Below are 27,679 nucleotides of genomic sequence, written 5' to 3' on the forward strand. Positions count from 1 at the left end.
GGTTTGATGCCAGCCTCTGCAACTTAGCCAGACCCAAAATAAAAAAGTTAAAAGGTTTAGAGATGTAGCTTAGTGGTAGAGCACCCATGAATTCCATCCCTGGTACCACTTGTGCACGTGTGCACACATACACACACACAGATGTTGTGGTTTTCTACATTTTATAGGTGAGAAAACCAAGGTGGGAATATTATGTGACCTTGACTTGCTCAGGGTCACATAGCAGTTAAGTATCAGAGCAAGACAGGAATCCAGGTTAGACATTGCCAAGCACATGTTCCTCCATCAGCATTGTAAAGCCACCATTCAGCCCATATTGACCCCATTTTTCCCAGGACTCTCAGGGAGACTACATTGCCAACTTAGAGATCCAGTAGGTACTAACAAAGACTCAATCTTTATCTTCTTATTCTTTCTTTCTGCTTTTTTTTTTTTTTACTTGAAGGCAAACATCTACTGAGTATTAAGTCATATCTTTAACCTACCCTGAGACCTTCTTTCTTCGAATAGTTTCCTTCCTTCCTTCCTTCCTTCCTTCCTTCTTTCTTTCTTTCTAAATTTCCTTTGTCTCTTACCCAAAGAAGCTTTTCCTTTATAGAACTAATACAATTGAGCAGAGAGAGGCTGGCTTGGCCAAAGGCCAGATAAGATGCCAAGAGCTTATATCCAGTCATGCTAATCTCCTGGGTAAAATTCCTAGAACTCACTTGATACCCCTGTGCTTAGGTTCCCAAGCATACAGCTTCTAGGCTGCTTCTAGGCTGCCTGCTTCTAGGCTGATAAACATCCTGCAAAGAAATTTTATGTGAAAAGTGTCTGCAGGTTGCCCTCATTTTGTTGCTTTGTTTATACACCCAGTGACCTTCACAAATGGCTTTGGGAAAGTCACAAGGAAATAACAGAGCTACTTTTCTCTCCTCCTTTATTAGACCCTGCTCTAATTTGTTATGCAAACTTGTGCAATCACTGGAAAATGTGCTATGTGCTCCTATGTGCTTTTCAAAGGCAAACAGTCAGGTCAGTGACCCAAGTGTTGTAATGTTACAGGCTGAAATCTGCTTGGATAACCGGCAGAGCTGTTTGTCCTTTTGGAAGAGAGCAAATAGTGTATGGCAGTAGGGCCCCAAGTGTTGAGGTCCCAAGTGTTGAGGTAGAGAGAGAAGAGAACAGAGGAAACAAGAGACTGGAGACTGTTAAAATCAGCATCCAAGTTGGCTCCCAATTCTAAGGGAAACCATCTCTCAGATTCTACAGGGAGACTGTTGAATCATGAAATTAATAACCATCCTTTTCCTCTGCTCCAGGCTGCTAGCAAGTTTATCCCAGGAATTTGTCACTGAGGAAATTGATTGTGATGATGAGGATGTATTTAAGGCTGTGGATGCTGCTCTGAAGAATTATAACAATAGGATACAAAGCGGCAACCAGTTTGTGTTGTACCGTGTGACTGAGGTCAATAAGACGGTAAGTAAGTTATATTTTACCTTGAAGTCACTTGGGATTTGTGCAATCACTCAGAGCCCAGTTCTCTCTCTCTCTCTCTGTCACACACACACACACACACACTACACAACACCACCACCACCACCACCAATAACAGCTACTAAAGACTGATAATCAGTTGGAAAAGACCAGAGCTACTTGGTGTTGTTTTTATTTTTTTTCTCTCTCTCCTAGTATATGGGGAGAGAGAAAAAAAAAAAAAAAAACAGCAAGTAGGGGTAGAGAGCAGGGTATGGCTAGTCCTTGGGCATAACTAGCCATACCCTGCTCTCTACCCCTCACAACCTCAGGAAGGCAGAGCCAGGGGTAGAAGGCAAGGTATGGCTAGTCCTTTGGCAAACAAAGTTGGCTTTTTGGATAGAAAAAGTAGTATCCTAGTGGTACATGCCTGTAATACCAGAGACCAAGGAAGCTGAGGCAGGAGGATCACAAGTTTGAGACCAGTCTCAACAACTTAGTGAGATGCTGTCTCAAAATAAAAGATAAAAAAGGCTGGGGTTGTAGTTCCATAGTGAAGTGCCTCTGGATTGAATCCTCAATACCAGTGGGGAGGGAGCAGGGGAGCAGTATACTAGAAAGAAAAATGGAGAAAGGTAAAAGGGGCTACAGGAGAATCCAAGAACTCAGTGAGCCTGCAGAAAGAGGATTGATTCACTAGGTGTCTGGCCTGAGAATACAATCTAAAGACCTCTAAACCTTAAATGAGAGGGGGTTCTCTGTACGGTGTATCTAAGAGGAGTCAGGAGTGAGATTAGCATGGTTCTACTGCATTAGGCAAAATATCTGCCGTGATGTCTTTGTGGCTGAGTGCACCAAGGTTAACAGTAATGTTTGGGTTGACTTTTAATATACGTTTATCTCTGCCCTGATGAACTCAGGTAGGAGAAAATGCTGTCAGTATGAATAAATTCAAAGGTATACAAATCTTTCGAGAGTTTGTTTAAATTTCACTATAAAAGACTATTTCTCTGGATTAGTTAGGCAAATGTTTTACTTCAGTAGAAGTAAACTACCACCCTGTGACATCAGAAGGATAAAGGAGAAAACCCTAGGCGATATGGTTTTTCATTTTATCATTTTTTTGGAAAGCAAAATCGAGTCATTTTGTTTCACAACCTAATATGTTTGTGTAAGGAATTCTGTTTCCTGCTGCTTGCAAGCAACAATACATTGGTAGTGTCTTCATCAACTAATTTTGTGGCAAATTTGGACTTTATGCTAAAATGTCCATATAATCCTATTTTATCTTTATTTTGCCATGTGGGTACAGCTCCTATCACCTCCTACTCTTCAGCAGGAAGAAATCTTGGAGATAATGTTGTTTGACTCCATCATCTCCCAGATACAGATCCTGTGACCAGGCAGGCTTAGAGTACACTACCCTGGGCTCTAGGGGACTAAGGAGGTGTGGCTGTCTCTGCCTTCCTGAGGTTATGAGGTGGTCTGAGACATGCCCTGTCTTCTGGGAGACCTCCTGCTCTTAGCTGCAACGTGAGTGGTTGGACAACATGGCCTCGTGGGCCCCTTGGTGCTCTGACATGCCAGAGTTCTGTATCTGAAAACTCATCTAATTCACCTCTGCACATTAAATTCATTGTATGACATCTTAGAAAAATTATGTTTCCCCAAAAAAGGAATGAAGCACTGATATAGTCCACGATGTCACTCATCCTTTCAGGCTAAGGATTCTTTTTTTTTTCCCAGTGATAGAAAAATCTTTATTTTTTTAACTTTATTTTTTATTACTTCTAATCAGTTATACATGACAGCAGAAAGCTTTTCCATTCATTGTACGCAAATGGAGCACAACTTTTCATTTCTCTGGTTGTACATGATGTAGAGTCGCACCACATGTATCCAAGGTAATGATGTTCGTCTCATTCCACCATCTTTCCTGCCTGCCCCCTCCCCATCCCTCCCTCCCCTTGGCCCAATCATAGTTCTTCCATTCTCCCTACACTCACCCTCATTATGGGTCAGCATCCACTTATAAGAGCGAACATTCAGCCTTTGGTTTGGGGGGATTGGCTTACTTTGCATAGCATGATATTTTTCCAACTCCATCCATTTACCTGCAAATTTTATAATTTTATTCTCTTTTAATGCTGAGTAATCTTCCATTGTGTATATATACTACAGTTTCTTTATCCATTCATCTATTGGAGGGCATCTAGGTTGGTTCCACAGTTTAGCTATTGTGAATTGTGCAGCTATAAACATTGAAGTGGCTGCTTTACCATAGTATGTTGTTTTTTAAGTCTTTAGGATATACACCGAGGAGTGGGAAAGCTAGGTCAAATGGTGGTTTCATTCCAAGTTTTCTAAGGAATCTCCATACTGCTTTCCAGATTGGCTGCACCAATTTGCAGTCCCACCAACAATGTTTGAGTGTGCCTTTTCTCCAACATCCTCATCAATAATTATTGTTGTTTGTATTCTTGATAACTGCCATTCTGAGTGGTGTGAGATGAAATCTTAGAGTAGTTTTAATTTGTATTTCTCTAATTACTAGAGATGTTGAACATTTTTTCATATATTTGTTGATTGATTGTATATCCTCTTCTGAGAAGTGTCTGTTCAGCTCCTTAGCCCATTTATTGATTGGGTTGTTTTTTTGGCGTTAAGTTTTTTGAGGTCTTTATATATACAGGTTAAGGATTCTTAGCATTCTTTCAAGGCTTTGAAGATATTATGCAAAGTGAAAGAAGAACCACATGTTTATGATTCCACTGATACGAAATGTCTTCAATAAGCAAATACAGATAGACAGAAAGTAGATTATTAACTTCCAGGGAGATGGAGAGAGGAAGAATAGGAAGTAACTGTTAATAACTAAGAAAGGGTGCAGGGTTTCTTTTGCAGGGGAGATCAAATGGTCTAAGATGGATTAAGGCAATCATTGTAAATACACTAAAAAACATTGAATTGTAAGTTTAGGTGGATGGATTGTATGGCATGTGATTTTATCTCAGTAAAGCTGCTTTAAAAATGTGCTGGGGGAGAGGGAGAAAAATTAGAAAATAAAGTAAATAAACTCTCTAAAATCATTCATTATTAATCCTACCACACAGAAATAATTATTAATAATTTTAATTTAAATATCTCTCATTCTTTAGAATTATCAAATATATGTTTATTAGGAAAAAAGTCAGAAAACTTAGAAATGTTTGCTTAAAGAAGAAAGTGAAAGATAATTATAATCCAACTGAGAGACAAATATTTCAATGGATTGCTACATATCTTTCCCAGCTTTTTAAAAGACATATGTACATGTAAATTAGTTTTCACCAAAAAAAATAAGCTAATGTTTTTGTAAATATAATATAAATTTTCCTCTGTGGAAATATTTATAAAGATGTAAGTATTTATATTTTTAATGAATGTGTGGCTCTCATTGAATCAAATCAGATCAAGACCAATATTAATAACTATCGTAGAACCCACTCAGATCATTCCTGGTGGGCCAGCTGGATGAACTCCGTAATCTGTGGTTGCTCTTTTCAGGTTGGCTCTGAAACATTTTATTCCCTCAAGTATCAAATCAAGGAGGGTGATTGTCCTGTTCAAAGTGGCAAAACCTGGCAGGATTGTGACTACAAGGGAGTGGAGGAAGCTGTGAGTACGTAGGTGATTCTCAACATGAAAACATAAAAATTGTATGTATTCGTGGGCGACCATGTGATGTTCTGATGCTGTATCCATTGTGTAATGTTTAGATCAAGTTAAACATATCTACCTCCTCAAACAGACATGCTTTTCTTTATGGTGACAATATTCAAAATCCTTTCTTCTAGCCTTTTGAAATCCACAGTCCATAACTATTACCTACAGTCACCCTCCTGTGCAACGGCACATCAGAACTTCTTGCTCTCACTGACCGCAATTCAGTACCCACTGACCAAACTTTCCCCACCCCCACCCCCATCCCCCCTCCACACCCGGCACTGCTCTCCTCAGCCTCCAGTAAACACTGTTTTACCCTCAACTTCTATGATATATATATATTTTTTATATTCCACATATGAGTGAGGTCACATGGTCCCTGCCTTTCTGTGCCTGGCTTATTTCACTAGCATAATGATCCACAGTTCCATCCACATTGTTGCAAATGATAATTCTACCCTTTTTAATGACTGAATTAAAAAGGTATTCTCTTGTGTACATGTACCAGGTGTTCTTCTGTATCCATTCATCAGTTGTGGATGTTTCACTGGGACTATTAATATTATTGAGCCTGTTTTTGAGGGAGGCACACAAACCTTCAAATTTGTAATATCTGGGCTCTTCTTTTTTTTAGGTGTTTTTTTTTTTTTTTAGTTATCTTATTTATTTATTTATATGTAGTGCTAAGAATCAAACCTAGTGCCTCACACATTCGAGGCAAGCACTCTGCCATTGAGCCACAACCCCAGCCCAATATCTGTGTTCTTGCATAGATAGAAAAATCATGGATAAGCCCTCCCATGAGAAGGAGATCCTAGTGATTACCCAGGACTTGGGAGTCAGACCTCAGAGAGATAGCAGATCAACATTTGGGCTGAACTCAAGGTCCAATGAGAGAAGAATGCAGGTACTTCATCTACTTGGGCCTGTGTACAAATCTTGACTTTGCCTTCAAGTACCTGGGTGGTGGCAGGAAAGCTACTTGACCTCTCTGATTTGATGTTCTCCCCTATAAAGAGATGATATTGACCTCATTGCATTGTTGGAAGATGAAATGAGATAAATTATGCAAAGGACCTTGTTAAGAAAGGCTATTCTTAAAAGGGGGGATTAGAAAACAAAGCAAATAACCATACTAAAATCACCCATAACTAACCAAACACCTACCACATGCCTGGCACACTATAGAGGTTATTTTATCTAAAGGAAAGTTGGAATTACTGTCTACCTGAGAAGCAAGCCTCTCTTTTCACATTCCACGAATTCCCCTCTTTGATGTCAGGATATTGCCATACTCTGTGTATTTTGAACATGACAGTCACCTGTAGTTATAAAATGGCTCAGGACTCCAAGTCAGGGGACCAGGATGGTTGTGCTGGTTCTGCCCCCTCACTGAGCCTTCTGGTGGTCAGGGCTAGTGAGCTGCTGTGCCCTGCCCTGCTTGCCTCTTGGGCTGTGGGGATGAAGATATGCTTTATCCTAATAGAATAGTGTCTGCTGCTTAGGGTAAGTCCAATGGGTGTGACTGAAAAATGACACGACAGAAAAATAACTAAAAAAATACTGTTCAACAAGAAGTGGAAAGCCGCCAAAGTGCCCGTGATGTGGTGGGCCTCCGAGGGTCACCTTATTGTGAGTTTGCACACTTCCTCTTCACAACAAGTGTGGCAGAGCTCCTATGAGATGGGTAAACTGAGACTCTGAGGGGCAAAGAGACTTGTCAGAGGGAACAGTGAGCAAGTGGCAGATACCAAGATCCTTGCTCTTTCTCATAGGTCAATTTGAACCTTGTGCAAATGGTGTTAATCCACTGAAATTGAGAGGTAAAGCAAGCAGAGAGTTTAGCAGGATGTTCTAAGGCACTGTGAATATCTTGGTGAAAAAGAAGTGTCTCTGAGGCTCTTAAAAGCCTCCCCATTCATATTGCCTCTCCTCTGACACTTCATGAATATCAGTGGGCCATAAAACACAATCACTGGGCTACAAAAGAAAAAAAAATGCTCATTCTCATGTCTTAAAACTCTGTTAGGAAAAAAAGAACTTTCATAAGTTTTTTTTTTAATTTTTATTTTTAAAGACAGACATATGTAGTAACAGTACTGAGTGGACTTCTCGATAGAAAAGATTGGGGTAAATGGTCTCTATCTTTCCTTTTAGGCGACAGGAGAATGCACAGCAACCGTGGGGAAGAGGGAGAGTACGAAATTCTCCGTGGCTACCCAGATCTGCCAGATTATTCCAGGTAGTTGATATATCTGGTGACACTGCCCAGAGGAGATTAGCCATTTCTATGTATCTGGAACACAACCCAGGCCAGGTGACTGTCCCCTCCCAGAGGGTGGCAGTTGCAATGACATTTGCAATGCTTAGGAGAGCAGCTGTATTGGTGGGTGGAGCTGCAGAGCCCTGATGTTGGGCCATCATATGCCAATCATCATGCCAAACCCATCCCCAACTCTGGGGTGGGGGAGGAGGTCCCCTGCTAAAAGGGCAGGAAGACAGACCTGCCCTCAACTATAGGCAGTATCCCAGAATAAGGCAAGCAGAGGCTCTGAGGTCAGTGCTGCCTGGAACTTTCAGAGATCTTTGTCACCTGTTTCACTGTCACTTGGGAGATAGCAGTGCTGCCTGCTGCACAGGAGCTCTGTGAGGCTGAAAGGAGACAGGAGGCCTGAAGGTGCCATGTCTACTATCTTGATAATTATTAATGATAATCTGGACAAAAATAATAATTAATATCTATTGGACACTCATGTTCCAGGCATGGTTCTAGGCATTTCACGTGCATGAACTTATTTAATCCCACAGCAACTCTTTGAGGTAGATATTAACATCACCATTTTTCAGGTGTGGAAACAGAAAGAGCAGTTAAATAACTTGTCCAGGATCCCACAGATAGGAAGTAATGGAGTTGGTAGAATAGAACCTCAATAAATGAAATTGCTTAAGAACATAATTATGGAGCAACCTGTCAACAAGTACAACCACTATTAGCCCTTTTGCTAATGTGGCAGAAGTACCAAGTATCTCCATAAATATGTTTCAGGAAAATATTAACTGGGCAAATATGCAACTTCTCATTGCAGAAGTTATGTTGAATTGGGATAATAGGCAAAGTTAGAAATCCGGAGGGGACTGCTGGGTGTGCTGGTGCAAGCCTGTAATCCCAGCAACTCAGAGGCTAAGGCAGAAGGATTGCAAGTTTGAGGCTAACCTCAGCAATTTAGCAAGACCCTAAGACCCTGTCTTACAATAAAAGATCAAAAGAGCTGGAGGTGTAGCTCAGTGGTAGAACACCCTGGATTCAACTCCGCAATACCCCCCCCAAAAAAAAAGAAAAGGAAAGGAAAAAAGAAAAACTGGATATGGTAGGAAATTATTTGGTCACCCAGAAAAGCTGAATGTACTTCTTTCTCTATTCTTTTCACCCTCAAAAAGCTATCCTTCTCTTCTCTCCCTCCCACTCAGTCTTCTGAATAAAAACGGGTTGGAGACAAGGCAAACTGCTGGTCTTGTCTCTCTCCTCTTCTACCTTCTGTGTTTGTCTCATCTCTCTCTATATCTTTTTTTAAAAATAATCATTAGTGATTCTCTCATTTTCTCTACTGATTTCCTCTCCAGTTTTTTTTGTTTGTTTGTTTTGGGGGGGTATTGGGAGTTGAATCCAAGTGGTTCTACCACTGAGCTACACCTCTAGCCCTTTTGATCTTTTATTGTGAGACAGGGTCTTAGGGTCTTGCTAAGCTTCTGAGGTTAGCCTCAAACTTGCAATCCTCCTGCCTTAGCCTCTGAGTTGCTGGGATTACAGGCGTGCACCAGCATACCCAGCAGTCCCCTCCAGATTTCTAACTTTGCCTATTATCCCAATTCAACATAACTTCTGCAATGAGAAGTTGCATATTTGCCCAGTTAATATTTTTCTGACGCATATTTATGGACAGAAATCCAAGAAAGAGGTGTGAGGACAGTCATGTTGAGAAGCTAACCACTGAGGGGCAGCACTGTGCACCACAGCTGGCCTCCTGCCTGTGTTAGGTTCTTCCATACCCACTGGGTGAGGAAGCCTCAGGCTCTCAGGGGGTGACCCTGCCAAGCGCGCCTCTCATTCTGCAGCTATGTCCCCCTTTCCAGGGCTAGGGCTGCCTGTTGTGAACTTTACTTGATAATTTAATACAGGTTCTTTCTCAAATATCTCACACCATTTATCAGAAACCCTTCTGCAATTCCCCATTCTTACAGCACACTCTTCTTCAGGCACTTCTGGAGGTCTCTGATGCCCTGGACTTATGTGGAGAAATGTTGAATATGTGCATTTTCCTGGGGGAGGGGGCCATAACTTTCATCGGATCCACCATGGAGTCTGTGTCTCTTTGAATATAGCTGAATATGAAGGCAGTTGGGTACCCTGACCTAGGGAATGAGAACCTGGCTCAGCAGCCCAAGTCGTCTCTACCGACTGTTCCCAAAGCTCTGGTAATGTGTGTATGCCACATTCCATGCTACTGTGCCACAACTATCCTGTTTCCTTGGGAGCCTCTCCTCCCTTCTCTTAGGCCCTCAGACCTGATGGTGACACCTCGGGTCACCCCCACCTGCCTTAGTTCAGGCATCTTCACTTTTTTCTTAGAGACCTCCTTGACCTCACTCTGGGTCTTTACAAGCTCTTGCCGAATCATATTGAAAGGATCTGTCTACACTTCTGTCTCTCCCATCCTTCATAAAAGTGACCTTTACTAACACATGGAGGTCTCCCTACAGCCCAGCTTAGCGCTGGGCCTATCACAGCAGGTACAGACCAGCCTCAAAGGAAAGGGTGTGATACCTTTGCCCTTCACACATGCACCATCCCAGTCACCTTGACTAATAAGAAAGCTCTTGGCCTTCAGCACTCTTCATATAAAAACATAGCCAGGCAGCCACATGTATTCCTTCCCCCAGTGGTTTCTTTTAGGTGATGCATGAAATCCTAAACATAAAGATCTAAGAAATTTTTAACAATATGTGTAACATAAAAAATTTTATATGAATCTGTATTTGCACTGGCTCTTTTTCTCTTAGAGCAAAGAGCACATTTGTCAGATTGAGTTGATATGAAACACCTTAAACTCTGAGTTAGGCTTCTGCTTTCATTATCACTAAAAAATAAGCAATATATCTGCAATGTTTTAATTTTTAATAAAAGGATATATTCATGTGTAATTTTTGTAATTTAAAAATACTTTAAATAAATGTAAGGGCTGGAGATATAGTTCAGTGGTAGAGCACTTGCCTATCATACATAGGACTTTGAATTCAATCCCTAAGCACTGTCAAAAAATTAATAAACTAATTAATTAATTTAATTCAATACATTAAAAATAATTTTGCATGATATTATATAGATAAAATGTTTCGGAGTGAATGATAGTCCCCCTCCCAAGCTAAAAAGCAGTTTTATATTCTTGTTTTTCCTTCTGCAGAGAGAGTTTACTGCAAAAGTTGTTAGAGCTTTCTAAATTATATTCTTGGCTGGGTGAAGTGGCACATACCTGTAATTCCAGTGACTCAGGAGGTTGAGGCAGGAGAATTGGAAGTTCAAAGCCAGCCTCAGCAGTTTAGTAAGATCCTGTCTCAGAATTTCAAAAATAAATTTAAAAGTTGGAGATGGAGCTCAGTAGTAAAGTGCCCCTGGGTTTAATCCCCAGTACTGGAGCAGAAAAAAATCAAATAATTAAATTTAAGTAAATGATTAATGAATGAGTGAAGTATCTTCTTGGTTTAGGACAAGACAATGTACCAGATGCTGGTTTTGATAGCTAACACTGCCTTTTTGCCTTCTCTCCGTTCAGCTGAGGGCCCTGTGGTGACAGCCCAGTACACCTGTCGGGGCTGTGTGCATCCCATATCAACTGAGAGCCCTGACCTGGAGCCCATTTTGAAACATGCCATTCAACATTTTAACAACAACACGAAGCATTCCCACCTCTTTGCTCTTGGAGAAGTAAAAAGAGCCCAAAGACAGGTTTGTTTTGAAATTTTTCACGTCACATGATGTAGATCTTTACTTTCAGGGTTTAGATTTCTTAGATCTTTACTTTCAGGGTTTCATCACCTAAAATAAATCATTGGTGGAAGGAAAACATAAGATTGTGGCTGTGTTTTCATGTAAAGAGCACCAAAGGCAAAGAGTGAGGAGTGTAATATGCAAAGGAAAATGGGTGGCTAATCACTCATCCTTCCTTTCAAACTGTTTTAATGAGCAAGTAGTCATCACTACATATTTTTCCCAGAGAAAGAGAAATGGAAAAGTCATTCTGGCTTTAGAGTTTAAAAATCCATATCTTAAAAAGGCTGGCTGATTGTTTTTTGTTTTTTTTTTTAATGTTGCCCCTAAATTACAGTTTCCATATCATCATGGAGAAAACAGTAAATACCTAATAATCTGTATTTTTTTTTTATTGGTTCAGTTCACCAAGTCTTTTCTGCTAATTCACTGGGACCCTTGCTTTTCAGATGCTTATGAGTGATTCATTTTGGTCAGTAACATTCTCTGAATTTAAGACACCCATGACTTGCCTGGAGGCAAGACACACTTTTTACTCAATTCTGTCCATATACAACTATCAGGGTTGGGCCAGCCCAGAATAAAGAAGGAAAATTCCACTACCTGGTATTCTCAGAACCTATAAAGGCCACTCCCCCTCTAAAGTTTTCTTAACTAGAAGAGAGAGCATTATTGTTTCACAAAATTTACTAAAACTTTTCTTTCTGCAGACTGGCAGAGGAAGTATTGCTAGGTCTTATTAAAGGAAATGTAGCAAGTTCATCTATTATTGCTTTTCATTTGTAGATGTGCATGAGAGTGTGTGTGTAAATGTGTGTATTGTGTGTGTGTGTGTGCGCGCGTTTAAGTGTTTTGTTTGAGTCTCAGGGTACTCTATATTTACTCAGTAATGACTTTTGTCAGGAAATAGTAATAGTTTTCTTGAGCACTTATGTTATGCAGTACTTTAAACTTCTCATAACTTTTTTATCTCACTGTGAATAATATTTAAATTGTACTTTAAACTCTTATCCTCAAATTATTGCAGGTGGTGGCTGGATGGAACTATGAAATTACCTATTCAATTGTTCAAACTGATTGTCTCAAAAAGGATTTTCTACTCTTAACTCCAGACTGCAAGTCCCTTTCCGATGGTGTAAGTGAGCAAAAGTCTAATTATAAAGTTCTTCAATTTTGTTTACAGTATTCAGGGGCATAGAAACTATCAAGGCTATGTGAGAAGATTGTCCCTAAAACATAAATGTCATTTAGCAATTCATAGTCACATTCACTCAGTATCCCTGAATTAACAACAACCCTAACCTTTGACACTGGTCAAACTTACCCCATCAAAGAATCTGCACATCTAGCAATTAAGTATTTACAGAGTATACCGTATTTCACCGCATAATCGTTGCACTCTAATTTTCAGTCCAAAAATTGGTGCATAACGTTTCATCGGTAAAGATCGCAAGGTATACTTTTGTTCTCCAGCCGCTTAAAAGGAAAACGGAGCAGCACTGCTATCGCGGGTGGTAAGCGAATGCGCGTTTGTCTTGCGCTCAGCGAGCCCTGAGCCTAGAATTCTCAGCCCCCGCGCGCTATCAGTGTGTTTCCAAAAGCCAATTCGCGGGATTTCTTTAGAGCGCTGCGGTATTAACGGTATTGTCAGTCAACCTATTGAAGAGCCATAGCCACAAGGGGAGCCTGCTGGCGAGGCTGCCACACGATTTGGCAAACCTTGCATCTCGCGGTGATAGCTAAACCGCACAGTTCGTCAGTCAGCAATAAGTCAACGTCCGAAGCATTTCTGATGGTGGATAAATATAAAAATTATTCTTCCTGCTTCAAGCTGAAAGTGATTATAGTCGCTGTGGAGCACAGAAACAGACCGTAGAAAGAGTTTTCCGTGAACGAAAAGTTAAACAACAATAAAAACAAACAAACAACAAACAAAACGACTTCTCATAAGATCAGCAAAAAATTGGGGGCATAAAATCTGCAACGATTGAGAGGGGAAATACGGTAACCAAAGACTAGGAAAGGCCCTAAACAAATGATGAAATTGCCAGGTTTGTCTTTGTTATGTCTTCACACTTTCCTATCTCCTGGGGAGACCTGAAGGGCACGGAATTCAAATGCGTTCTCCACCTCCACACAGGACAGTTCCTGACTTCAAACTTGTCTCTGCTGGTTTTAGTCACCTTCCCTCTTCTACCTTGGTCTTTAATAAGCACATTCTGAGTCTCTATCCCTTAGTGGCCCTTTATAGGATGATATCTTGTCATGGTCAACCACAATATGTTAAAATGGTGTTGGCAATAGTTGATGAATGTTAAAATGGCTAAAGGCATCTTTCCCCAGGGATATTTTCATTGTAGCAGAAGACTGTCCTTTAACCAAGGAATTGCTGCAAGACCTTTAATCTACTTCTAAAATTCTATTAGATGGGGGCGGGGTGGAGGTGGGGAGGGAGGGAGGATGGAAAGTCCAGACCACAGGATGTTAATTTTGTTGTTGTTTTTAATAGGATAATATTGGGAATGAATTATATATGCAGCAGTTGGAAATGGTTAAGTAAATGGCAGTATAAATATAGAGTAGAATACTGTTTATGGAGAGTTTTTAGTAGAATAATAGAATGGTCACAATATGTTCAGTGAAAAAAAAATCAGGTTACAGAACTATACATACAGATTTACACTGTTACAGATCTGGGGCTTTCTGTGAAGCTGAGGCAGTATAAAGACACCCTCTTCAAATCTCAATTCTTGAGATCAAGTCAGAAAGATTTCAGGCATGTTTCTCAGAGTAACAGGAATGAGTTTATTGAAGGGTTAGGGAAAAGGAAAGTGGACACTCTCAAGGGAGTGAGTCCTCTCAGAGAGGAGGGGGACAATGTGCCTCTCTTGCACTCCAGTTTTATTGGGCATCCCAGAAAAGTTTCCGTAGAGTTCCACCCAGGTCTACTTCTTGACTTTCAACTAATAGCAAGGTGACATCAGACTTTCTAGTCTCCACTGTCATGGCAACTTTAGTTCACTTTGGCCCATGGTGACCAGTTCTAATTGGATTCCTTAAAGAAAAAAAAAGAAAAAAATATATATATACACATACATATACATATATGTATATATATGTACATACATATATATTTAATTGTAAATAGATACAATACCTTTATTTTATTTATTTATTTTTATGTGGTACTGAGGATTGAACCCAGTGACTCACACATGCTAGGCAAGCATTCTACCACCGAGGTACAACCTGGCCCCTAATTGAATTCTTAACCATACATTCTTACAAATTTTATGGTTAGAAGGAACTATCCTTATCTCCCAGAGTTTCAGGATCTGGTCACAAAAGTTTCCTTTCTGGTAACTTGGGTTCCTTTTATCAACATTGTTTTGGGCCTTGTTCATTTTTCCTGCAGTGAACAAGTAGTTTGCTGAGGAATGTGACATACCCTTTCCATTGAGGCCAGGCGGGGATGCAGGTTAATTGCTTCTTGGAAGGAAAGCAGGTGGGGTCAGCATAGTAGGCTCATTTTATAGAATTATTCTCTTAATCTTGTGTTCCCACCATTCACATCTGTCTATCCCCTAACAAATTCATCCAAATATATAAACTAAAAGTAAAGGTGAATATAAAAAGTGATAAAGCCTTCTGCATTTTATGCCTAGTTAGCTATTTGAGGTCGTATAGACCTAAATGTTATGTAGCATGTTATCTCTTTGCAACACAAAGAAATTCAAGTGTTGAATGATGTTACAAAGCCAGTCAGTTTTTTGTTATAACTTCTTTGAGACTCCACTTCCTTATTTGTAAGGTAGGAGATGGTAACAGCAACTGTCTCACAGAATTTTTATAATAATTAAAGGAAATGAAATATAAAGGAAATAGTTTGCCCACAATTGCTAAGACTGAAGACCTTGGCCAGGTGTAGTGGCATATACCTCTAAATCCCAGCAGCTGGGGACGCTAAGGTAGGAGGATTGCAAGTCCAAAGCCAGCCTCAGCAACTTATCAAGGCCCTAAGCAACTTAGTGAGACCCTGTCTCTAAATAAAATACAAAAAGGGATAGGGATGTGGCTCAGTGATTAAGTGCCCCTGGATTCAATCCCTGGTACCAAAAAAAAAAAAAAAAAAAAAAAAAAGGAGAGATTGAAGACCTTGGTATTCAAGGTATATTTCATGGACCAGTATCTTGAATCCTGGCATATACTGAATCAGAATTTGCAATGTTAACAAGATTCTCTGATGATTTTTGTATATAATAAAGTTTTAAAAGCAGTGATTAAAGAGGTTTTATAGTAGTTCTCAAGCCACACAGCTTATTAGAATCACCTGGTTACCTTTTAAAAACACTTATTTTGGGGCATTCCCCCAGATTTACTGAGTTAATTGGTGTAGGGTGGGTCTCTGGGGTTAGGATGATATGAAAGCTTCTCAGTGAATTAGATGCATTGACAGAATCAAGAACTATCGGGCTCCTCCCAGCATCCTCCTCCCCATCTCAAATGACACTTACTATATATGTGTTCCTTTATTGGAAATATACTTATTATTAAAAAAAACTTTGAGAATATATAGAGACATAGGAAAAATAATATTGAACTATAATGCCGAAGACCCAAAGATATCTTAGTGTATTTTCCTCTCGGTGGGAAATAATTATGAACAATTTTTAGTGATTTTTCCTCTTAATAGTTGTGATTGTTTTACATGGTATTTTTTTCACACAAGAATTTTTCCATGTCATTAAAATTCTTGATAAAATCATTTTTAAACACTTGTGTAATATTCTAATGAAGACGTTTTAAATTATTTTTTAAATCATTCTACTTTTGAATATTTGGGTTATTTCCATATTTCATTATAATTAACAGTTCACCAAAACTTTTAAAAGCAAAACTATTTCTGTATTTGGTATTTTTATCTTCAGAATAAAGCCCCAGTTTTATGTATGGTATAAATCATATAAGAGTATTTAAATCAATCTCTCTCTCTCTCTCTCTCTCTCTCTCTCTCTCTCAACACACACACACACACACACACACACACACACACACACATTAACTGTTTACTAAAAATGCGTCAATTTACATTCTGTCTATAATGCACAGTAGTATTCAGTACTATTTTTTTAAGGATGGCTAATTTCATAGATTAAAATATTTTCAGTTTAAATTTCCTCAATCAACAATACAGTTACTATGCATTTATTTATCCATAATATCTTCATACGTGTTAGAAGTTTATGGAGTGACCTTATGAATTATCATCTATATCCTTTGCCCATTTCTCTTTGAGATGAATTTGATTAAATTGGAAAAGAGCATTTATATATTAAAGGTATCAGTGCTTTGCCACATTGTCTCAGTTTATACCATTCAGTTTTCATTATAGTATTTCTGACTCAAAATAACTGTTGTTCATAGGTAACCAAATCTACCAATATTTTCCTTTCAAAATCTTTCATTACTTGCCCAGCAGACACTTCATTTTTTCCCCTAGTTTGTATGTGGTCAATATTTTTAAAACACAGCTTTTAAATCTATCTGGAATTAATTTTGATATATATTATGAGGTATTTGAATTTAATTTTTCAAAAGAACAAGAAAACTTCTCAACATTCTTCTCTCCTACATAAATTTGTGGCAACTTTTATCCTATAATGGTTTCTTACAAAAGATCTGATCTCTATTTTTATACCTATACTTTAATATTTTAATAGCCATGACATCATATTAAGTTTAAACATGTGATTATTATTCTAATGTTTGTATTTCCAAAACCAACCTTTCAATAAGTTCGCAAGAAAAACTCATTGTCACATTGATTGGAATTGCTTTGCTTTCTTTCCTAAATTAATTTAAGGAGAATTAGCATATATACTCTATCTCATCTTTTTACTCAAGAATTTGTTAAATCTTTCGATTTAGTCAAGTTTTATTGTCTACTTATAAAGTTATGTGATTTTCTTTATATATAGCCAGAACATTTCTCAACAAAATTATTCCTAGGTTTTATTTTTGTTTTTGCTTGATTTGGTTTGGTTATTGCAGTTAAGAATTAAATCCCATTGTTTCTCTTTTTATTTTCTTCTCTTCTTAATAAGTAGTGTTTATGTATAAATTATCATTTTTATAGGTTTATCTTATATGCAGGAACTTCTCTGAACTTTCTGATCAACTCTAATAGCTTTTTATTGATTCATTTGATTTTTCTGGGTATATAAGTATATATTTTGCAAATAATAATTTTCATCTCCTTTTTTCTTTCTTTCTTTTTTTAAAAAAACTGGGGATTGAACCCAGAGGCTCTTAAGCCACATCCCTAACCCATTTTTATTTTTTATTTTGAGATAGAGTCTCACTAAGTTGCTGAGGCTGGCTTTGAACTTGCAACCGTCCTTTCCCAGCTTCCCCAGCAGTTGGGAGTACAGGCCCGAATCACTGAGGTTTATCATCTCTTTTTTAATGACTTTTTTTGGGGGGCGGTGGGGAGGGACAGAAGTGTCTCACTGAATTCAACTTACCTTCATAAACATTTTTTGAAATGACACTCACCACATAGTTATTTTTTCCTTGATTTTACTGGAAAAGAAAATTTAGAATTTTCTAAAATTTTATCATTATGTATACTATTTGCTGTGAGTTCCATATTGACATTCTTTATCATGTTAAGGAAGCATCCTTATATTTCTACTCTTTAAAGAGTTCTTTTTTAAAAAAAAAAAAAAAGAATTGGTGTCAAACTTAGCAAATGCTTCAGAGCATTTGTTAAGGTATCTGTGTTACCAATTTTTCTTTGAAGAAGGTAAAGACGGGCTGAAGTTGTAGCTCAGTGGTAGAGCAATCGCCCAGCATTTATAGGGCCCTTCGATTCAGTCCTAGCACTACACAAAGGAAAAAGAAAAAAAAAAGGAAAAGGAAAAAAGATTCCAAGTAAGTTAAAAATAAAATCATTTATTACAGCTTCAAGGATCATATATTTTTATAAAAAGAATAAAGTTTTAAAATAAGGAATAAACAAAGCTATATCAGGTAAATGTAAAAAAACAAGGACGTAGAAGAATAGTATAAAGTAAAATTCAAGGTAACAATGATTCATCAATGTTGTAATTATACTTACAAGGTTATTATTGTCTATGATAAGTATTCTTGTCATGTTATTTCATCTTTTCTCTTATTTATGTAGGGGATATGTTTGTTGATGTTATCGATTCTATTACCTATTTCTTATTTTTTCTTTTGCAGTTATACTATGTTTTATTCCTTGCCCCCACCCCCAGCATTGATTTGGAAAACAGATATCTTTTAAAATGTTACTAGTTGTTTAAAGATTTTAATTTTGCTTTTTAAAAACCAGGATGTGGGTGAATGTACAGATAGTGCATATGTGGATCCTCAGCTAAGAATTGCTTCCTTCTCACAGAACTGCAACATTCATTCAGGTGAGAGATAACACGTGTTGCCACCCAATAATGAAATAGTGGCCCTGGACAACTGGCTGAGTCTTTTCATATAGAACATGCTTTTGTTCCCACGACATCATGCAGAAGTCTCGGTAGCCTATGGGCCTTTCTGAGAACTTCTCATCCCTCCCCTGCCCAGGGTGCTGCACCTGCTGCAGCTGAGACTGTCCTGCAAATGGCCAGAAGGGAATGTGGTGAGAGAAGGGAAAGTTTCTGCTTTCTGGGCAAAACCGGCCTGCGGGTACCATGCCAGCTGGTCTTGCTTGTGTACAAGTTGTTCTAAAATCTGGTGTTGTAAATTCAAGATTACTGTCTTGTTTTTAACCACTCAGGATAAAATCCTTCTAACTAAAGTTGCGATTCTTTTTGCATTTTATAATGGAGAATAGAGAGATAGTGTGAGTTTATGGTCAACTCAGTATTTCTTTCAAAAAGAGTTGGCTTTCCTTATATTTGGGAAATAGTGGTATACATTCCATGATGAAAAGCATTCCCGAAGCTTCCTGTTCATCAGAACCACAAGACTTGAAATTTTCCCATTGGAGAGTCACCCCTATAAATTAAACATTGGTTTTAATAGTTTCCATCAAATATGCAAAAAATCAGGAAAAGTGTAGCATACTGATTGAGTCACTGACACCCTCCAGTTGCATATGTTTGCCTAAACACACTGGGCTCTGAGGAGGGGAACAAAGAGGTAGGAAATGAAGGTCATACTGAAAATATTCCCTGAACTCATCCCTGAACCTGAGCTACCATGTGGCCCTCTATAAATTAGGATGCTAGATCTCATGTGGGAGAAGTACTAGGCTAGGCTGCTTCTCCAGTGCACAGGCTGACTTAAAGTCTCATTCTTTCAGGAAAGGATCTTGTAAAACCACATCCCAAGATTTGTCCCGGCTGCCCCTTCGAAATACCTCTCGACAGCCCTGAGCTGGCAGAAGCACTTACTCATTCCATTACAAAGCTTAATGCAGAAAATAACGAAACTTTCTATTTCAAGATTGACACTGTGAAAAGAGCTACAGCACAGGTCTGTAAATTATGCTTAAAAATGGGGATGTAATAGTCTGTGCAAATTGCTTGCTACTTTTACCACTGATCTTGGCTCTGGATTGGGAAACAGTTTATTTAATAATGGAATATGGTAAGATTTGAATTGTGAACCCAACTTCTCTGCATGTTTCATATGTGATTTTAGGTCTCTTAAAACATTCTGTTTATGGGCTGGGGTTGTGGCTCAGCAGTAGAGCGCTTGCCTAGCATGAGTGAGGCCCTGGGTTCGATCCTCTGCACCACATATAAATAAAAAAAATGTGTCCAACTAAAAAAATTTAAAAAAAAAAACATTCTGTTTACTATCTATAAATGACTAGGGTGAAGATAGGATAATTATGTCAAATCACTTTTCAAACTTCTAACATGCTGTCCAAATACCAGCAACTATATTATAATTAATAAAACTCAGGATTTTTATTCTATGGCTTTCCATAGAATTATAGAACACAGTGCCTTGGGCTCAGCTATATCAGTCAATTGGTCATTGACTGGACCATCCACACTGTCTTACCTCCATGTTGTTTCTCTCACTGCCCCCTCTGCCTGAGGTGCCTTTCCCTCTTACAGGTGCACAATTGGGGTTCATCTCCAATTTCATGCCTTGTCAGTAGAGGATAAGGGTTGTTCTCATCTGGAGTCAAAAGACAGCTGTACCACAGCATCTGCCACTGGCATCCTGGATGACCCCAGGGTAATTCAAATAATCTTTGTGGCCCCATATGTGAAATGAGTAGCTGAATTAGAAAAGCCCAAATCCCTACCAGCTCCAACAGTCTATGCCTGTCATGTGCATGGACAGATTCCTATTGCAGACTCAAATCTGGCTTGCCTAACTACAAGCTAAAGAAAAGTAATCAAACCAGAATCAAGTTGTTGCAGCCAGGCAACATGATCTTCATAGTCCGGTGAGGAAATTCTCACTTAAAAGCTCATATTTTGGGCTCAAATTGAATTTCTAGAAATATAAAATAGAAGTCTTTATATACAATGGTATTTACTGAAGTTTTACTAAGATCAAATAATGGTAAGCTGCCCAAATGACCAATAATACAAAATGATTACACAATGCCTGTTATATTCCTACAATGGAGCATTAAACAGCAATGGGGGCAGGGGCAGAAGTGGGGGTTTCTTGGTAGCAGGGATTGAACCCAGGGGAGCTTAACCATGTGGCTGAGAGTGAGCCAGGGTATCACTAAGTTCTTAGGGCCTCACTGAATTGCTGAGGGTGGCTCTTAACTCGAAATCCTCCTGCTTCAGCCTCCTGTAAACTGGAGTTACAGGCATGAGCCACATCATCCAGCATTGAGCAGCAATTTAAAAGTGTCTTTGTGACGAGTGCTTGATGTAGACAATGTCTTATTATAATAATCAATGACGAAAAAAGGCCATAAAGTTGAATATACATTGTTCTCAATTATGTTATAAAAAACACAGAAAGCAATACTGAGGAGACATGCTTCAGACTGTTTGTTAGTTGGGGGGGGGGGGGGGCCTGGGGTTGTGGCTCAGTGGGAGAGTACTTGCCTTGTACGTGTGAAGCACTGAGTTCAATCCTCAGCACCACATAAAATAAATAAATAAAATAAAATAAAGGTATTGTGTCCATCCACAACTAAAAAAACATATATTAAAATAAAAACAGTGGTGGGTTTTTGGCAAGGGCATAATGGGCTATTTATTTTTATCTTTCTAATTTCTTATGTTAGTTTTTTAATCTAAATAAGTAATCAGACTTTATTAACATAATCACAACTGACACTTAGATCTATGACTCAGGTGCTCTACCACCCACTCTGCAACCTCGCCACCATGTAACACACCTGTGCTTACTTGAAGAGATGTACATTCATGCCACAAACTCTTGAACTTTACATGTTCACTCTGGTGTGAAATCCTCTTCTGTGGTTGTTTGTTTGATTTTTTGTTTGTTTGTTTGTTTGTTTTTGTACCATGGATTGAACCCTAGGGGTGTTTAACCACTGAGCCACATCCCTTGATCCTTTTATATTTTTATTTTGAGACAGGATCTAACTAAGTTGCATAGGGCCTCACTAAGTTGCTGAGGATGGCTTTGAGTCAAGAGCCTCCTGCCTCAACCTCCTGAGCCACTGGGAAAATTGGTGTGCACCACCATACCCCTTTAAATCCCCTTATTCTTAATGTCACAGGAGTCATCTGCCATATATTATATGTCAGAGGTTTGCTGTCAAGAGAGAATGACTCATTCTCAAACATGAATATCACATGCTTGAGCACTTACAGTTCTCTCTGTAGATTAACTTAACATTCTAGTATGAGTGTGTGTTTACACTAAGGATACCAGGGGCACCCCAAGCAGTAATGTTGTGAACCAAAAGGAGTCACATGCCCCTTCAGTTAGTTGTCAAATCAATCTGAATACAGGATAAATTTCAAACCCCCTTGAAATAGATGAATCTGCACTGATTTTTTTGCATTTCAAAAGAGCAATTTGACTGCTTACACGTGGTCACTTAAGGCAGCCTTAGTGGAAGAAACCAGTTTGCTGGAAATAAATTAACATTTGAGGATTTACTGAAAACCGTTCGACAAGTGACCAATTTGACAAGTTGTTGGGGTATGTTTTATAGTTTTAGTCTTGTCTTGGCTTTGCATGTTTCGTACTGTTTGGATGCACATCCATTCCAAATTGGATTGATATTTCAGATACCAAACACTTTGTGAATCTTCTATTTTCACATTATTAAGTGAAATTTCTGACCTGTGATGTCTACTTTGCCCTGCCCCCATTCCTGCTGGCCCTAAGGCTGTGAGTGCTCTGCCTGCCTCTACTCGGATGAATAAATGTCAGAAATCTGTGTCTGATTCTTTGAGGGTTTTTTTCTAGGAATATCAAGGAATATGTATATATCTGAGATTGTTTGTGCAAGTTGTCAAATCACCAAACTACTTGCAAGTATGACAATTTACATTCACACAACCTGGGTATAAAACAATGATTAGGGATCTTGATTTGAATTCTATTCCTATTAGCAGTGATTGGGGCTGTTTCCCACACCTAACACACACCAGGTATCATCAATGTTTTTATCCTTGTGAACACAAGAGATTAAAATTGATGTTGCACTGCTTTTTAAATGTGCATGTTACTGGTCATCAATAAAATTACATTTTTTCAGGCTTAATAAGCATTTTAACTTTTTATTTGAAATACCTGCTCAAGTCTTTTGTCCATTTTTTGGTGTTGGGATTTATATGCATACAAATATCATCCTACATCATAATTTTCCTACTTTGTTTGTTGGGATTTATGAGACTGTTTTTATTTTTGTCTCATCAAATTTAAACAGTTCCCCCTTAATTTAGGAGTATTTATTCTCTATTTTTCACTGACAAATACCTTCCTCATTCTGAGTTATAATGAGTATATATATTATTCTAGTTATTTTCTTTAAGTTTTTAAATTTACTTGGGATTCATGTTGCTATTTGGTTTTCTCTACTTAAAAAAAAAATAGTTGGGCAGGATGAGTTTAGTCTGGAAAGACTTTTGATAAAAATGATACCTGATAATGATGGTGAAGTGGTTGTGATCTTGAGCCCTAGAATGGAAGATAGTACTAACTTAACCATACTTGCCAACAAAACTATGTCAGAAAATACAGAGGAGTTTAGTTCTTCCTATGACTGTGCTCTGTACACCTCCACCTATCATCAAACATTTTCCAATGCTTTTAAAAAGCATAAAGAGATAAAGAAGGCTTGTAGAGTGCTTTTATAAATATAAAATTACACTATCCTCTGTAACTTCCTTTTTTTAATAATGCCTCTCCTCAAGGTCAACAGATACAGATGTCATGCATTCTTTTTAATAGCTGCATAATATTACACACACATACTACATTTAAAACACTTAAAATCTATAATTAAATACTAAATAATTTGGTCAAGAAATTTGGCTATAAAATGTTTAATGGAAAACAGTATTATGCAGTGATTAAAACTGTTGTTAGAGATGGAAATCATTTCCTAATTTTAAACAAATGTGAGAAGCCAGCATGGTGGCACACACCTATAATCTCAGGTACTAGGGAGACTGAGGCAGGAGGATTGCAAATTCAAGGTCATTGTTACAACTTAGCCAGAACTTGTCTCAAAATTAAAAATTAAAAGAGCTTGGGATTGAGGCCCTGGTACTGGTTAAAATCCCAATACCTGAAGGAAAAAAAAGAGAGAGAGAGAGAGAAAGAAACAATAAAATTTCAAATATGTTTTACTAATTTCATAATTTAATCCACACAATTTCTTTATTGCTAACTCAGCATTCCATTGATTCAAGATTTGGCAGGGAAAAAAACTTGCAGGACAACAAGTAATGTTTGATTAAAATAGAATTATAGCCTGCTTTCCTCCATTTAGAAAAGGAAATGAAACAGCCAAATATTTTTAAAAATATTTTTAGTTGTAGATGGACACAGAATTTTATTTTTATGTGGTGCTGAGAATCAAACCCAGTGCCTCACACATGCCAGGCAAGTACTCTACCACTGAGCCACAACCCCAGCCCACCAAATAGTTTTAAAATACCTACAAACTGAAACTTTTATTATGAAATGTTTGTACTTTTTTCGGTACAACTCTTCAAGTTGGTCAATATGTAATTAAAATTTCAAGGTCCTCTCTTAAAATTCCTTAGGGTAAAAACATATAATTTATTTTATAAATATTTATTAAGCATGAATTTGGGGCTAATTACTTTTCCAGGTGGTGGCTGGGAAGAAATTTTTTATTGAGTTCACAGCCAGGGAAACCACATGCTCCAAGGAAGATAATACAGAGTTGACTGAAAGTTGTGAGACCAAAAATCCTGGTGTGAGTAGTAATGCTTTTTCACTACTTGATGTTTTAAGTAGCCCTTATTTAAATGTCTTATGAATAACACTTGTCTCTCTTTGGGCTTCTGTTTTCATTAACAGCAAAGTCTAAGCTGCAATGCTGAAGTTTATGTGATACCTTGGGAGCAAAAAGTTTACCCTACCATCAACTGTCAAGTGCTAGGAATGGTATGACTCTGATTGCCATCATCTCCATTAGCTCAGGATCAATTCTGCTCATTCTGAAAAGCCATATTGGGGGTGGAAAATGAACTATTACTGAAATGAACTGGGGGACTATCTTTTTTAAATGGGGAGAAATCTCACATTTCTTATGACTAAAAAAAAAAGAGCAGCAACCCCCTTGATCACTTCTCACACATTGTTAGCATCCCCTGGAAGCTTCTGTGAGCTGGTAATGAGATGCAGTCCCTGCTATGAGGTGCTAACACTGCATACTCACCTTCGAGTAGAACCTGGGGCGGATACAGCACTGGGCTATGTTCTGTTTTCATCCAAGGAGCTTTGAGATGCAGACTCTCACACTCATTCCATATTTACTGAATCAGAATCTGCAATTGAACAAGACACCCCCCCCCACCCCCAACCAAGGGATTTATACACATGATTCAAGTCTGAAAAGCATTAGTTTGCATCATCTTCTTAAGTCTTAAAAGAACTCTGGGAAGTAAGCAGCGCTTTCCCCACTGTCAAGGATGAGACATTAAAAATTAGAAGACTGAGGTCCCAGAGTGAATAATAACATTTTAAGTGCTTCCTCTGTTCCTGACACTGTACAGAATTTTCACACACATTATCCATTAGTGTTCCTATAACCCTCTGAGGCAGTTACTTTTATTATTCTGTTTTTGCAGAAAAGTGAAGCTAGTGGCACTCGGAATCAAGTGTGGGTCAATTCAGAGCCCAAGCCTACATTATGCAGCTGATTACTAGAGGGTCTGGCTTGATTCCAAAGCTCATCTCTTTCACTACCAAACACTTCAACCATCACTTTCTCACAGGTAGTAAAAGTCTAGGTAGAAATAGCCTGCAAATCCATATCTTTCAACACAAGTTGCCTCTTTTCCCTTGTTCTGAGGCAGGTTCCTGTCATATGTGTGTATATGTATAGTCTAACACAACAGATACTGCATTACAAGCTTGTGAACATATCCTATTATGTCTCAGTCTAATAAAGTGTCTATGGGTATATGCTCCCTAATATATTTAGTTTATGAAGACACTTAGGGCCTTTTAAGATAAAAGCCGTAATGGTGGTAATAGAAATAGCATCGATTAATAAATACTATGTAATGGATGTACATAATTACAAACTTAGGAGATAACCTAGAGGTCATGTAGTTCAACCACCTGGTTTTTCCAGATGAAGAAAAAGCTCTCCATATTTTAGAGTATTATTAAGAACAATAATCAAATGTCCACAAATTTCAAGATCAATCAAAAGAGGAAAAGTTGTTATTCATCCTTTCTGGAAGAATAATATAGTATTTAAAATCTGACGAAGACCTGCTCCATTGTGAATCAAGATAGTAATGCCAGATCTCAGTCTCTTTTTCACTGATAGTGTGGCTTTTGCAGTAATGTGTTCATTTTAATATTTCCTGTTTAGATGACACTGATGAAAAGGCCTCCAGGTTTTTCACCTTTCCGAGTAGTACCAGGAGAAAAAAAAGAAGGAGGAACAATTGTAAGTCTACCCTACACTTCCATGGCACCTGTGCAAGATGAAGAACAGGATCCAGAAAAAGAGGAAGGACCCACTCGTGGGCATGGGTCAGGCAGTGAAAAGAAAATTAAACCTGGGCTTGGCCATGGTCATAAACAGGAGCATAAGCAAGGCCATGGGCACAAAAGGGGACATGGGGTTGGCCATGGTCCTCCAAAGCAAAATGCCCTTGGCCATGGTCGACAACAACAGCATGGTCTTGATCATGGATATCAACCCAAACTTGACTTTGATCTTGAACATGGCCTTGACCATGGACATCAAATAGGACATGACCTAGCCCATGGACATAAACATAAGCTTAAGCATGGTCATGGTCATGAAAAACATAAAAACAAAGACAAAAACAATGGAAAGCTCAACGACCAGAGACCAGAGCATTTGGCAAGCTTTCCTGAAGTTAGTACTACATCTTCTACACAGACAGAGGAGAAGATGGAAGGGCCAACACCCATCCATTCCCTAACCCAGCCAGGTGTAGCAGTTACCTCTTCTGACTTTCAGGACTCAGATCTCCTTGAAGCAGTGACACCTCCCATGCCACCAACTCCCACAGAGAATTATGATGATTTGATCCCTGATATCCAAATAAAACCAAATAGCTTTTTATTTGAGCTAATACCTGATTTTCCAGAAACAAACTCCCCCAAATGTCCTGGACGTCCCTGGAAGCCAGTTAATGGAAATAATCCAGTCATGGAAATGAAAGAATTTCATGATTTCGATCTCTCTGATGCTCTTTGATAATTTATGCAGCCATGGGTATTTTTTTTAACACCTCATCATCCCCTCCCTGCATTGTCCAAATATAAGTATCCTAATATGAGGCACCAAACCCATAAAGCTTCAAAACAGCCTAGAGAGAAGCAGTGAGCCTCCCAATCTCGAAGAATTGTATAAAACTGTGTACCAGAGTTCTAAATCTTTTTTGAGTCTTCCTCACAAGTTTTCTAAATTGGCAAAGAAAATGGACCAATGTGCCTTATTACCTACTGTCATTTACTTTTCATGAATGCATACCTCAAATGTACTTTATCAATTTTCATACTAAAACTTGCCATTCTGAGCAAACTGACACCTGGTCCCTGAGTGTGTATGAAAATAAGGAAAGTCAAAGAGACTGAATGCTGAACTTTTTAATGGTGTAAAATTAAGTTAAACTAGACGCGGTAGATTACAAATCTGTAATCCCAGTGGCTTGGGAGGCTGAGACAGGAGGATCACAGGTTCAAAGCCAGCCTCAGCAACTTAGCAAGGCCCTAAGCAACTCAGCATGACCCTGTCTCAAGATAAAGTATAAAAAAGGGTTGGGGATGTGACTCATTGGTAAAGGTCCACCAGGGTTC

General features: G+C 38.5%; 1 protein-coding gene across 1 annotated transcript; it reads left to right on the forward strand.

The window, feature by feature from the left end:
* Nucleotides 1–1,269: 1,269 nt before the first annotated feature.
* Kng1 (kininogen 1) lies at nt 1,270–27,077 on the forward strand. Its single transcript, XM_027951485.2, has 10 exons — nt 1,270–1,464; nt 5,008–5,118; nt 7,324–7,408; nt 10,995–11,167; nt 12,237–12,344; nt 18,567–18,651; nt 19,533–19,705; nt 24,477–24,584; nt 24,689–24,775; nt 26,217–27,077. The coding sequence occupies exons 1-10, from the start codon at nt 1,270–1,272 to the stop codon at nt 27,075–27,077; spliced, it is 1,986 nt and encodes a 661-aa protein (XP_027807286.1).
* The last annotated feature ends 602 nt before the right edge of the window (nt 27,078–27,679 follow it).

The sequence above is a fragment of the Marmota flaviventris genome, chromosome 8, assembly GCF_047511675.1.
Source record: "Marmota flaviventris isolate mMarFla1 chromosome 8, mMarFla1.hap1, whole genome shotgun sequence".
Taxonomy (NCBI): Eukaryota; Metazoa; Chordata; class Mammalia; order Rodentia; family Sciuridae; genus Marmota; species Marmota flaviventris.